This window comes from Maylandia zebra, linkage group LG14 (genome assembly GCF_041146795.1).
Source record: "Maylandia zebra isolate NMK-2024a linkage group LG14, Mzebra_GT3a, whole genome shotgun sequence".
NCBI classification, from domain to species: Eukaryota; Metazoa; Chordata; class Actinopteri; order Cichliformes; family Cichlidae; genus Maylandia; species Maylandia zebra.
The window spans coordinates 1,309,220-1,323,626 of NC_135180.1; the positions used below are offsets into that span (position 1 = coordinate 1,309,220).

The 14,407-nt window shown below is 40.9% G+C and overlaps 1 protein-coding gene across 2 annotated transcripts; it reads left to right on the top strand.

The window, feature by feature from the left end:
• The first annotated feature begins 645 nt into the window (after positions 1-645).
• Positions 646-7,429, top strand: LOC101485476 (carotenoid-cleaving dioxygenase, mitochondrial). 2 transcript variants are annotated; one of them, XM_014407704.3, is made up of 12 exons: positions 648-794; positions 885-1,083; positions 1,171-1,382; positions 1,461-1,573; positions 1,699-1,801; positions 1,877-2,005; positions 2,214-2,374; positions 3,019-3,186; positions 3,311-3,448; positions 5,517-5,699; positions 6,206-6,316; positions 6,481-7,428. In XM_014407704.3, the coding sequence occupies exons 1-12, from the start codon at positions 758-760 to the stop codon at positions 6,595-6,597; spliced, it is 1,671 nt and encodes a 556-aa protein (XP_014263190.3). In that variant the 5' UTR covers positions 648-757; the 3' UTR covers positions 6,598-7,428. The 2 variants fall into 2 exon arrangements, with proteins under 2 accessions (XP_076748196.1, XP_014263190.3); XM_076892081.1 differs by lacking the exon at positions 3,311-3,448 and having other exon boundaries at positions 646-794; positions 6,481-7,429.
• Positions 7,430-14,407: the final 6,978 nt, after the last annotated feature.

Here is a 14,407-nt window from a genome sequence, read left to right on the forward strand (position 1 = left end):
TAAAAATGATATGCAATATCTTTAATTCATAACTTTCAAATTTCATACCTAAAGCTAATTTAAACAAATGTAAGGTTAAGAGAAACAAGAGATTTTCTTTTTCAATTTAATTTGAGATGCTAGCTTTGTGAGGACCCAAATGAACTTCCATCAGTGGCACTCACAGTGTCCTTACTGACACCAGAAAATGCAGAGTCATCCTGTTCATGGGTCATTCTTTTGAGCATATTGGTGAAATATGATATGTGACAAGTACACAACAGGAACTCATTTTATTTTTTAATTCAGATAACTCAAATGTAAAAGAGCAAGAAAACATTTTATAATGCTTTAATTATTTCAGAAATAGAATATTCCCATTTGAAATATTTCTTTAAAAGATTGCTGTACATCTGCAAAAATACAAAAACAAAAGAAAATCATCCCTCTAAGCCAAGTTCATCTGGTTTCACCATGCTATATATAACCATGCATATTAAGCTTAACTAAAAGAGTCAAAGGAATGATTTGAAAGACTGGACACGGTTATTTGCTGTTTTTTCCAGTCAGATAAAGTGATCATCTGTTACTGCTTACATTTTTGATTGCCATTTGCTTCTGTTTTGCACAGAGTTAAACAAGCATGAAATGTCTGACTGCATCCTTTTTTGCTGTTTCTATGGTACGTGTCAGAAGGACAGTATAAAATCAGGAGTCAGCGTACGAACCAGCAGCATCTCAGAAGAGAGACTAAGCTACAGAAGGCTTAACCACAGCCATGGATACTGTCAAACATCAGAAAAAGAATACTTCAGGTAAACATTAAATGCTACTAGCTGCACACACTAACATTATTTTACTTAAATTATAACAATGTCCTTTCTGATTATGTTTTTTTCCAACAGCACTCAAAAAATCTAAGTCTGTGAAGAACATCAATCATTACACAAATGTACGCGGTCTGCCTTCTATCGAGAAGATTGTGAGCTCAGTGGAGGACACCCCCAGGCCCATCAGCACCCAGATCGTTGGTACAATCCCAGAATGGATCAAAGGAAACTTCCTGAGAAATGGGCCCGGAAAGTTTGAGATCGGAAACCACAAGTGAGTGCTGCGTCTTTGTGTGTTTATCCATTCGCTTCAGACATCATGAAGCTCACTCCCCTCTGCATTGCATCTATTTCTCTCCAGATTTAACCACTGGTTTGATGGCATGGCTCTCATGCACCAGTTCAAAATATCAAATGGGCAAGTGACTTACAAAAGCCGCTTCCTATCCAGCGACAGCTACCAGACCAACAAGGAGCACAATCGCATTGCTATATCTGAGTTTGGGACTGTAACCATGCCGGACCCCTGTAAAAATGTCTTCCAGCGCTTCCTGTCAAGATTTGAATCACACAGTGAGTATCTTGAAGACAAAGCAGCCTGTTGATGCACTTGCTATAGAATAAGTAATTCAAAGCTTTCTTTCCCTCTAGAGCCCACAGACAATGCCAATGTGAGTTTTGTGACCTACAAAGGTGACTATTATGTCAGTACAGAAACCAACATCATGCACAAGGTGGACCCTGACACACTGGAGACTGAAAAGGTACCATGAGTGTAATGATATACGTGCAGCTGAAGTTTTAGTGGCACATGTATCAAACTGTAAAAGTAGGTATAGAAGCAATAAAAATTGCAAACCTTTTGTGCCATTGCATTTGTTTCTATTAGGTGGACTGGAGCAAATTCATTGCTGTGAATGGAGCCACAGCACACCCTCATACTGAGCCTGATGGTACGACATACAACATGGGAAATTCCTACACCTCGAAAGGTATTTAAGAAACATCAGATCCATTTCCACACTACAGGTTACGGATCAAAGATCTAACAGTATCTGGCATGACAGGATCATACTACAACATTATCCAAGTGCCACCAACCAAGAAAACAGAAGATGAAACCCTGGAGGGAGCCACAGTGCTGTGCTCGATTCCTTCAGTGGACAAGACCAAACCTTCATACTATCACAGCTTTGGTGAGCAAAAAGTCTCATGCAGTAAAGCATGCACATCTTGAATTTGGGAATAAAAAAGCACAGGTATCACAATGGAGTGGTACTCTGAGTTGATGCATGGAATGAAAATGATTTAAATCATTGGTTTTCTTATAGTCCTATAGTCTTACTGGAGCTGAGTCCCGCTGCAAAGAATCATAAATAGAAACTTCTTCTCATTTCGTTATAGCAATGTCTGAGAACTACGTGGTGTTCATTGAACAGCCCATCAAGCTGGACCTGCTGAAGATTGTGACAGGCAAGCTAAGAGGAAAAAGTATCAGTGATAGCATATTCTGGGACCCCAAACTGAACATAATCTTCCATCTGATCCACAAACACTCTGGGAAGGTAGGACTCTAACATGCAAAAATGAACTAAGTGATTAAGTAAGGTAAACTTAATTCACAATAAAAAGTATTCTTCCAAGTCTCATAAGTATTGTTCCTGTGACTTGATTGAATTTTGAGTTAAGTTTTGGTCATCTATTTTTAATGAATGCATTTTATTTTTCTTCTAAGAGAGATACTGAATTTAGGTGAATATTTGAATGCAAAGATAGGGTTAGGGTACAAATGTGAAGATATGAAAGCAGTGTTTTGTTGCAAATGCAAGATAAAAGCAACAATAAAAGTGCAATAAAAACATTTTTGTCAAATCAGCAAATAATCATGACAAATAATAGTAATCTGAATACGGATTATGTTAGCATAACTGAAAAATAAAGAGGAAGGGGCTAAAAGCAAGTTTCCGTCTGACACCTGATGCTCTGTATCAATAGGTAGAGTGATGATTTATGTTACAAAGATTTCAGAAGAAACAAATAAATGTTCAGTTTAGTTAATAATTTTTTTTTTTGCATTTGCATTTGCAGAAATGTGAAATAATATTTAAGTCACATTAATAAAATATTAAGTACAATTATTTGACTTGAGCTAGAACGCAGAACTGAACTAGTGCCACAGTGCATTTCCATTGTTGTTTTTGTGTTTCAGGTAAGCTCCATCAAGTATCTTGCAAAGCCACTATCAACCTTCCATCAGATCAATGCATTTGAGGAGGATGGATTCTTGATCATAGATTTGTGTGCATCAGATGATGGCCAGGCAATCACAAACTACAACATCCAGAACATGCGCAAGTCTGGAGAAGCTCTTGATGAGGTAAGTCAGTTAAGTAAAGCTCATTACTGACTTTCCTGTGCAGTTTATGGAAAATCCTTCGGCTGCTTTTGGTTTATCTGAAGAAAAGATGGTTTGTTGAAGTTAACAAGATCTTCCTCGTCAGGTGTACAACACCTTGAGTAGAGCCTTCCCCCGGCGATTTGTGCTGCCTCTCAATGTTGACCGCGACACACCCTACAACCAGAACTTGATTACCCGGCCAAACAGCATAGCTACTTCTGTAAGAATTGCCAAGAACAAGGTATTAATGTACAGCCATCAGCACTTTACAGAATGCATACCGTATTTTCACGACCATAAGACGCACTGTACTAAAAGGCGCAGTCTCAGTTATGTGTGCCATTACTGTATTTAACACACACATAAGGCGCACTGGATTATAGGGCGCATACAAGTACCGTATGCGTATTTAAAAATAAAGCGGGAGCAAACCTGAGTTCGGTACCTTACTCACATTTCTATTACCGGTAATCGTCATCATCAACAACACACAAGCATACAAGTGTGCGTATTTAAAAATAAAGCAGGAGCAAAACAAAGTTTGGTACTCACATTTTTATCATCAATCAAACCCATCGAAGTCCTCATCCTCTGTGTCTGAATTGAACAGCTGCGCTAAATCTCCATCAAACATGCCAAGTTCACTTTCTTCACTGTCAGAGTCACTTTCCGTGCCATGCGGCTCCTCGGAAATGATGCCGGCTTTTGCGAAAGCTCGAACAACAGTGCCAGCAGACATGTTAGCCCAAGCATCTACAATCCATTGGCAAATTGTGGCGTAACTCGCCCGGCGCTGCCTTCCACTCTTGGTGAAACTGGTCTCCATCGGTCATCCATCGCTCCCAGGCCGCTCGCAGCCTTACTTTGAACGGGCGGTTCACACCGATGTCCAGCGGTTGGAGTTCCTTTGTCAGGCCTCCTGAATGACAGCAAGCTCACAGTTCATTTGTTTCACTAGTTTTTTCACATCGGCTGTGAGATGGACACGCATAGAGTCACAGATCAACAGCGATGGTGATGCGTGGAAAAAACCACCTGGTCTCCTTACATACACCTCCCTCAGCCACTCTTTCATCATTTCCTCATCCATCCAGCCCTTTTCATTTGCCTTAATGATGATTTCTGCTGGAAACTTCTCTTTAGGCAAAGTCTTTCGCTTAAAAATCACCATAGGCGGCAGTTTCTGTCCATTAGCATGGCAGCCAAGCACAACAGTAAAAGACGACTTTTCATACCCCGTTGTGCGTATCGCTACCGTGCTGGTCCCCTTCTTCTCCACAGTGTGACTCACCGGGATGTCAAAAGTGAGCGGGACCTCGTCCATGTTAGTGATGTGGCTGGGCTGGATGTTTTTGTCGCCGATGTGTTTGCTGCAGTAGGAGCGGAAGATGGCCAGCTTTTCCTTATAATCCGCTGGAAGTTGCTGCGCTACCGTAGTCCTGGTCCGGATGGAAAAATGGCACCGTTTCACAAAACGAAAGCACCAAGACGGACCTCCTTGGAAATGTTCAATGTTCATCTCTTCAGCTAGTGAAACTGCTTTTAGCCGAATGGTGACCGTCGAAACGCTTCTCCCGCTCGTTCTTTGCTCGATGATCCACCACTCGAGTCTTTCCTCCAACTCGGGCCACCTCGCCTTATGTCCGCGGAAACTCAGCTGCGTTTTCTTGACCTGCCGGAGCTTGTTTTCTAGCTTCCTCCATTTGCGAACCATCGATTCGTTAATCTTAAATTCTCTCGCCGCTGCTCGATTTCCATGTTCCTCCGCATAGCTGATGGCCTTCAGTTTAAACTGTGCTTCATAAGCGTGTCTCTTTGCCATTTTCAGGGTTGTTAAAACAACGATGTTCCACATAATGCACATACCCGGTCTTTTAGACAGGTATGTGCGATTGTCCGGTATATACGATCAACGCCCACACTTCACCCTTTAGCGTTCTCATGGTGTTCTCTACTACGTCCTCCTTACAACACACAGGGCGCACTGCGCTATAGGGCGCGCCGTACTTTTTGAAGAAAATCTAAGACTTTTAAGTGCGCCTTATGGTCGTGAAAATACGGTATGTTGAATTTCTCCGTTTCATTTTACTTTTTCACACAGACATTAAGATTTTATCAATCTTATGGTAGTTAAAATTTACATGCTTTAACAAACCTATTTCTTCTTTCTGTGGAACTTATTTACATTCTGACTTCTATATAAACGCTTAATTGGACTTTGCTACATGTTGACATTTTAATAGCACTTTCACTACCTGAATCTCAGTGATTACCTGTGTTGCTTTTTTTGTTTTTTTAAACCTGTGCAGGTGTTCTGTACTCATGAGGACCTGCATGGGGAGGATCTCCATGAATACGGAGGTCTGGAGTTTCCTCAGATCAACTATCACAAATTCAACACCCATCCCTACCGCTACTTCTATGGCTGTGGCTTTAGACACCTTGTAGGGGACACGCTGATTAAGATGGATCTCCATGGAAAACGCATGAAGGTACGTTGTTTTATTGGAGCAAAGAAAAGAGAGCTCGCATTTCCAATCTGTGGAACAAATTAACCCCCACAACTGAAATCAACAGTTTCCAGAGGGAACCAATTATATCTGTTTCTATTTTAGTTCATTCACAGAGAGCGCAACTCACCCCAAAGGGGAAAGGGTTATATTAAAGTGTTTTATGCTGATGTCAGCCTTGGTAATATAGAAATCTAGTGTAGTATATTACTGTATGTATATGTAGTAACTTTTTGTGTCATTGTGAAATTATATAATGTTGTATTGAAAAACAACAGGCCTTAGTTATATACCAGGCCTCAGGGGACCCCTGGTATATAACTAGTAGAAGACTGAAGACAATCCATAAAAATTGTGGGTAATATGGAGTTAACAAACAGTAAACAAAGTTAGAGAGGACTGTCCCACAGGTATTGAGATAGCATTGTTATTGTGATTTTTCTTTTATCATCATGAATGTGATATTGTGTGTAAATGTTCCCTCACAGGTGTGGGAACATCCTGGTCAGTATCCATCTGAGCCGGTCTTTGTTCCCTCTCCTAATGCTACAGAGGAGGATGATGGTGTCATCATGTCTGTGGTCATCACTCCAGACGAGGTTAGTCAGGCTCAGCCATTTTGGACAGGGTACTCTTTATAGATACAGTTTCCTCATACAAATGTAAAACATGGCTGAGCACGAGCTTGGACATCGTGCCGTTGTGTTTTCTACACTGTCTTGTACACCAAGTATTTCTTTACCCATGTCTCTGTTCTCTCCAGGACAAGAGTACATTCCTTCTGGTGTTAGATGCCAAGACATTCGAGGAGCTGGGCAGGGCGGTGGTACCTGTCAACATCCCCTATGGCTTCCACGGGACATTCAATGCCACGGCTTAGACGTCTGATGGATGTACATGTGACTTCACAGGGACACACCTACACTGTGTACATGTTGACTTAAAAGCAAAGACCCTCATTTAAAGAATTCCTTTATTTTCATGTCATAGTGATATGTTAAAGCATGCATGCCTTTTTTCAGACTTAATAAAACCTTAAGTGTCGATATAATCTGTGTTGAAATAAAATCCTTTGTTTCTATTGTTTTTCCACAGCTATCTGTAAATGAAGGTCGTGAGGTTTTTTTTTAATATCTGCTATTTCATGCACTGCTATAAAAAAAGTAAAACTGATTTTATGATACTGTTAAGGTAATGCACAAATTAACACAGAACACATTTTGGAGAAACCTCTGTGACTTTAAAATGTACAATTTCAGAAAAATCCAAGAGTCACTGAGCCTTCTGTCAATAAATGAATTCAATTCAATTCAATTTTATTTATATAGCGCCAAATCACAACAAAATTCGCCTCAAGGCACTTCATAGATACAGAGAAAAACCCAACAATCATATGACCCCCTATGAGCAAGCACTTTGGCGACAGTGGGAAGGAAAAACTCCTTTTTAACAGGAAGAAACCTCCGGCAGAACCAGACTCAGGGAGGGGCGGGGCCATCTGCTGTGATTGGTTGGGGTGAGAGAAGGAAGACAGGATAAAGACATGCTGTGGAAGAGAGACAGAGGTTAATAACAGATATGATTCAATGCAGAGAGGTCTGTTAACACATAGTGAGTGAGAAAGGTGACTGGAAAGGAAAAACTCAATGCATCATGGGTATCCCCGGCAGCCTACCTCTATAGCAGCATAACTAAGGGAGGATTCAGGGTCACCTGGTCCAGCCCTAACTATATGCTGGTTCCACAGAAGAGGGGCCTGAAAACTGAAGGCTCTGCCTCCCATTCTACTTTTAAATACCGTAATTGTCGGGCTATAAGCCGCTACTTTTTGCACAAGCTTTGAACCCTGCGGCTTTTAGTCAGGTGCGGCTTTTCTATGGATTGTCCATGATTTTTGTCATATCGTAAGACGATTTGTTTTGTTTGTTCCGCTGTTGTACGGCACAACGTTGCCTGGCGGAAGGATCGGGGTTCAAGAGTGGTATGTTAGTCACATGTCCGTCCGCCAGGCAACGTAGTGCCGTACGAAGTAGCGCGAAAAACAAACTTCAAAGTAGCACTACGCGTTCAGCGGGAGTCGTGGATGATGAGCGGCGATAAACTTGCAAAAAGCAAGTTATGCCCAACTCCACCGGTGGATTCTGACAGCGTGGAAAAGTGTGAAAACATCCACGATCACCAACGGATTTTGAAGGGCTGGACTGCTGCATGATGGAGAGGACACTGCCACGGCCCTTCTTAGGGTGTTCGACTCTGACACTGACAACGAGGATTTCTTTGGTTTTGAAAGTGACAACGAAGGAGAGAAGCTGAGAGTGGATGACGAAGCCATCCTGAGCCTGTTCGTTCCGACACTGGAGAAGAGGACTTTGGTGGTTTTTCAAAAATATTAATAAAAGGGGTGTGTCTCCAAACAGCCATCTCTTTCCTGACAATTCCCTTTGTGCATATTCTCTTACATATGATAAGTCAACATTGAAACACCTACGGCTTTTAGTCAGGTGCGGCTAATGTATGTACAAAACAGGATTTTCCCCTGATTTTAGCTTGTGCGGCTAATATTCAGGTGCGCTTTGTAGTCCGGGAAATACGGTACTCTAGGAACAACAAGTAGGCCTGCAGAGCGAGAGCGAAGTGCTCTAATAGGGTGATATGGTACTACAAGGTCATTAAGATAAGATGGGGCCTGATTATTTAAGACCTTGTATGTGAGGAGCAGGATTTTGAATTCTGGATTTAACAGGAAGCCAAAACAGGAGAAATATGCTCTCTCTTTCTAGTCCCTGTCAGGACTCTTGCTGCAGCATTTTGGATCAGCTGAAGGCTTTTCAGTGAGTTTTTAGGACTTCCTGATAATAATGAATTACAGTCGTCCAGCCTGGAAGTAATAAATGCATGAACTAGTTTTTCAGCATCACTCTGAGACAGGATATTTCTAAATTTAGAGATGTTGCACAAATGGAAGAAAGCAGTCTTACATATTTGTTTAATATGTGCATTGAAGGACATATCCTGGTCAAAAATGACTCCAAGGTTCCTCACAGCGTTACTGGAGGCCGAGGTAATGCCATCCAGAGTAAGAATCTGCTTAGATACCATATTTCTAAGATTTTCAGGGCCGAGTACAATAACCTCAGTTTGATCTGAATTAAGAAGCAGAAAGTTAGCGGCCATCCAGCTCTTTATGTCTTTAAGACATTCCTGCAGTTTAACTCATTGGTGTGTGTTATCTGGCTTCATGGACAGATAGAGCTGGGTGTCATCTGCATAGCAGTGTAAATGTATGCTATGTCTTCTAATGATGCTGCCTAAGGGAAGCATGTATAATGTAAACAGAATTGGTCCTAGCACTGAACCCTGTGGAACTCCATAATTAACCTCAGTGTGTGAAGAGGACTCTCCATTTACATGCACAAACTGGAGTCTATTAGATAGATATGATACAAACCACTGCAGTGCAGTACCTGTAATACCTACAGCATGTTCTAATCGCTCTAATAGGATATTATGGTCGACAGTATCGAATGCTGCACTGAGGTCTAGCAGGACAAGCACAGAGATGAGTCCACTGTCAGAGGCCATAAGAAGATCATTTGTAACCTTCACTAAAGCTGTTTCTGTGCTGTGATGAGCTCTGAAACCTGACTGAAACTCTTCAAATAAGCCATTCCTCTGCAGATGATCTGTTAGCTGTTTGACAACTACTCTTTCAAGGATGTTTGATATAAAGGAAGGTTGGAGATTGGCCTATAATTAGCTAAGACTGCTGGGTCTAGAGATGCTTTTTGAGTAAAGGTTTAACTACAGCTAGCTTGAAGGCCTGTGGTACATAGCCCATTATTAGAGATAGGTTGATCATATTTAAGATCGAAGAATTAATTAATGGCAGGACTTCTTTGAGCAGTTTTGTAGGAATGGGGTCTAAAAGACACGTTGATGGCTTGGAGGAAGTAATTATTGAAGTTAACTCAGAAAGATCAATTGGAGAAAAAGAGTCTAACTTAACATTAATGGTACTAAGAGTAGCTGTAGATAATATTACATCTGTGGGATGATTATTGGTAATTTTTTCTCTAATGATAAAAATTTTATTTGTGAAGAAGTTCATGAAGTCATTACTAGTTAACGTTAAAGGGATTGTTGGCTCAAAAGAGCTCTGACTGTTTGTCAGCCTGGCTACAGTGCTGAAGAGAAACCTGGGGTTGTTCTTCTTTTCTTCAATCAGTGATGAATAGTAAGATGTTCTGGCTTTGCGGAGGGCTTTCTTATAAAGACAGATAACAGATAACAGATTAAATGCCATGTTGAGGCTGTCATTTTTAGCATCTACATGGATGTTAAAATCACCCACAATAATTATTTTATCTGAGCTCAGAACTAAATCAGATAAAAAGTCTGAGAAATCAGACAGAAACTCTGTGTAAGGCCCAGGTGGACGATAGATGATAACAAGTAAGACTGGTTTCTGAGTTTCACAGCTGGGGTGGACAATGTTAAGCACCAGGCTTTCAAATGAATTAAAAGTCTGTCTGGGTCTTTGTTTGATTAATAGGCTGGTGTGAAAAATTGCTGCCACACCGCCCCCTCGGCCTGTGCTTCAAGATTTCTGGTAGTTAGAATGACTCGGGGGTGTTGATTCATTTAAACTAACATAATCATCCTGCTGCAACCAGGTTTCTGTAAGGCAGAGTAAATCAATTTGTTGATCAATTATTAAGTCTAACAGAGACTTGGAGGAGAGAGACCTAATATTTAATAATCCACATTTCACTGTTTTACTCTTTGGTTCAGATGTGGATACTGCATTGGTCTTTCTTTGTAATTGTTTATGTTTAAGTTGTTTGTTGCTGGTTTTTAGTTTGTTTTTTGTCTGTTTGGGAGCTGACACAGTCTCTATGGAGATGGGTTTTTGGGGGGGTAGCAGGAGGAGAGAAGCTGCAGAGAGGTGTGTAAGACTGCAACTCTGCTTCCTGGTCCCAACTCTGGATAGTCATACTTTGGGGGGTTTAATAAATTTGTCCATATTTCTAGAAATGAGAGCTGCTCCATCGAAAGTGGGATGGATGCCGTCTCTCCTAACAAGACCAGGTTTCCTCCAGAAGGTTTGCCAATTATCTATGAAGCCCACATCGTTTCTGGGACACCACTCAGACAGCCAGCAATTTAAGGAGAACATGCGGCTAAACATGTCACTCCTGGTCTGATTGGGGAGGGGACCAGAGAAAACTACAGAGTCCCACATTGTTTTGGCAAAGTTGCACACCGATTCAATATTGATTTTAGTGACCTCCGATTGGCGTAACCGGGTGTCATTACTGCCGACGTGAATTATGATTTTACTGAATTTACGTTTGCCCTTAGCCAGCAGTTTTAAATTTCCTTCAATGTCGCCTGCTCTGGCCTCTGGAAGACAATTGACTATGGTTGCCGGTGTCTCTAGCTTCACATGTCTGAGAACACAATCACCAATTACCAGAGTTTGACCCCCAGCGGGTGTGTCGCCCAGTGGGGAAAAACGGTTAGACACATGAACGGGTTGGTGGTGTACCTGGGGCTTCTGTTTAGGACTATGCTTCCTCCTCACCGTCACCCAGCCACCCTCTTTCCCCAGCTGCTTGGGGTCTGCCGGGTAACAGCTAGCGGGGCCTACGCTATTTTCGGCTGCACCAGCTACAGGGGCCTGGCTAGCTATGGGTGAATGAAGGGTGCGAAGCCGAGTCTCCAATTCAGTAATCCTGGCCTCCAGCGCTGTAAATATGCTACATTTGTTACAGATATCATTACTGCTAAAGGAGGCCGAGGAGTAACTAAACATCTGACACAATGAGCAAGAAAGTGCAGGAGGGACAGGTGAAGTAGCCATGGTGCTAACGAGTCGGCTATGAGCTAAGCTAAGCTAGCGAAACAGTACAGAGACATTGAGTGAATACTTTGGTTATAAATTAGGTAGTGAGTACACAGAAAGTGTGCTTCGGATGAAGCACGAGAAGATTATACTATGAAAATAGAATGTATTTTAAAGTTTTTAATTAAATTAAATTGCTACGCAGATAAGCTACTCAGAAACACCACTGTGTTTGAGCAGGAACAGGAAGTGATACTCTACCACAGAGCGAGCGAACACCAAGTGATAGCGACACCAAGAGTGCAAGATCAGATGCTATGTCTATGAAGCTGCATTTAAACTGGCAACAATATTTATTCTCATTTTAGAAGGATATTTTACAGCAACATACAGGGGAGGAGGAATCCCCACCAGCCATGGTTTCTCATTGTAGAGGCGATATACGGTTTCTAACTTGCGTTTTAGTCCAATGTGGCACATTGTGCATAGTGCCCGCTAGATGAACTGCAATGTGTTCTTCATAGACTTTGGGTAGTTGAAAAACAGTGCGTATGAAAGTCCAAAAGAGAATCGCTCTCCATCTTCAGTGCGGTTGGACTGAGAGCTTGGGATATGTTTTTATAACCTAACCCTACTTTAAACCTCTCCACAATTTTATCCCTTACCTCTCAGTTGTGTTCCTTGATCATCATGATGGATTTTGGTCACTCTCACAAACATCGGAGGCCTTTACAGAACAATGTAAAGGGGGCTGAATAAATACTCACACCACACTTTTCAAATTTTTATTTGTGAAAAATGTTGAAAACCATATATTGTTTTCCTTCCACTTCACATGGTGAAGTATGCTTTACTTTGTGTTGATGTACCATGAAATTCCCTCAAAGTGTGAAGTCTGGAAAACCTTAAGCGTTATGAATACTATTTCAAGGCACAATAATTTGCAGCATAAAAAATTATTAGAGTGATTAGAGACTACATAAAATTATTGTATTGTGTTTTTTTGTTTTTTATTTTATTGTGTGGCTTTTTTGAACATGTTAAAGTAATAGAATAAGCTTATTTAATCAAACCCTTTCCTATTACCGAATTTCCCAGAGGAACCCACCTGAGGGATTAAAGTTTTATCTTATCTTATTATTTGTACTAATAATCATCACTGTTTCTTCATGTTTATACCATATCCTATCATAAATCCTTCCTTTTAATCTGTCACATGTGTTTGGCTGTGTTACTCCAGATACATATACATAAACAAATAGATACACCACATACATGTGCGTGTACACAAACACATATGGTGTGGCTCAGGAGGTAGAGCAGGTCATCTGCTGATTGGAAGGTTGGTGGTTCGATCAGAGTTGCTCTCCGATGGAGGGATTCGTGGTCCAGAATGTTATTTTCTTTGCTCAATACTGAAATGCTTATTTATTATATTTTTTCCAGCCTATTTTATCATCTGTTATAACACCAAAAAACTTATGTTCATGAACTCTTTCAATTTTCACAACATCTGTCTGCACATGGAACAGTTTACCTCCTCACGTCAGATTCTCCAAAAGCCTAGAAACTTTTAAAACTGCTCTTAAAACTCACCTCTTTTCATTGGCTTTTAGAAAGGTTTAATTTATTTGTTTATTTATTTTTTTATTTGATCAGCGAGGTGTTTTACGAAATTGTGTTCTATTGTATTTTTATCTGTATTTACTGTACAGCACTTTGGTCAGCCTTGGTTGTTTTTAAATGTGCTCTATAAATAAACTTGACTTGACTTGACATGTGAGTTTATTTGAGAATTCCCAAATCATTGATTGTATCAGGTGCTTTTCAAAGACCTAGGAATACTCTGGCCAGTGTTGGGGAGTAATGGGATACATGTACCGACGTTACGTATTTAAAATACAAAATATGAGTAACTGTATTCCATTACAGTTACTGTTTAAAAACGTGATATTCAGAATACAGTTACTTCGTTGAAATAAATGGATTACACGGCGGTCTTTTCCTGTTCCATATGTTAGGCTATGACCTCTCTATTTTTGGTTATTCCACGCCGGTGGAAACCCAAACAAAAAACGCGAGGCTCTAATGCCTGTGTCTCAATCTCGCAGCCCATGTCACCTCTACTTGTGGCCCGCTTAATGGCGTGAAGAAATTATTTTTTTTAATTATTATTCAAAAATGATTTAATATGAAGGCAATAGGTGTTACAGGCATAGCCCTAAAGAATGTAGCTTCATGGGCAGTGTAGTCCGTGCTGCAGGGAGAATGGACTGCCAAACCTGCCAAACCCATTATGTGTGAAAAAGGAGAGTGGAAAATTACGAGCTGTCACCGAGCAGCAACGGGAGATGGAAGCATGTAAATATAATTGGGGTACACAGCTGAACCTAATTAGACACGACCAGACACAAACCTTCAAAGTAAAACATGAAACTCACAGACTGTTTTACAACACAAACTTGGGGACACGAACAGAGCACAAGGGGAAGACACAGGTAGGAATGATAAAACACTGAACACCAGAATCAAACCCTAAGAACTAATACAAAATCAGAAGAAACTAAAGAATAATAACAATAAACTCAAAACAATGGGTCACCGCTCCAGGACCATGATGATAATAATAACCACTGCAGCCAAAAAGAGAGCCTGATGAGCCCAATTGTAAGTAAGCTATTAAGACTCGACTGTACGCTGTGTTCGTGTTTTCCTCTGAAACAACAAGTTCTGTTGGAGCAGCCTTTCAACGCCTCTCTCTGTCTCTCACTAGCAAAGTTGACCCAGACAACAAAGTAAAGCTAGTTTTCCACTACGAGCCCGACACGAACCCGACGTATCAGCC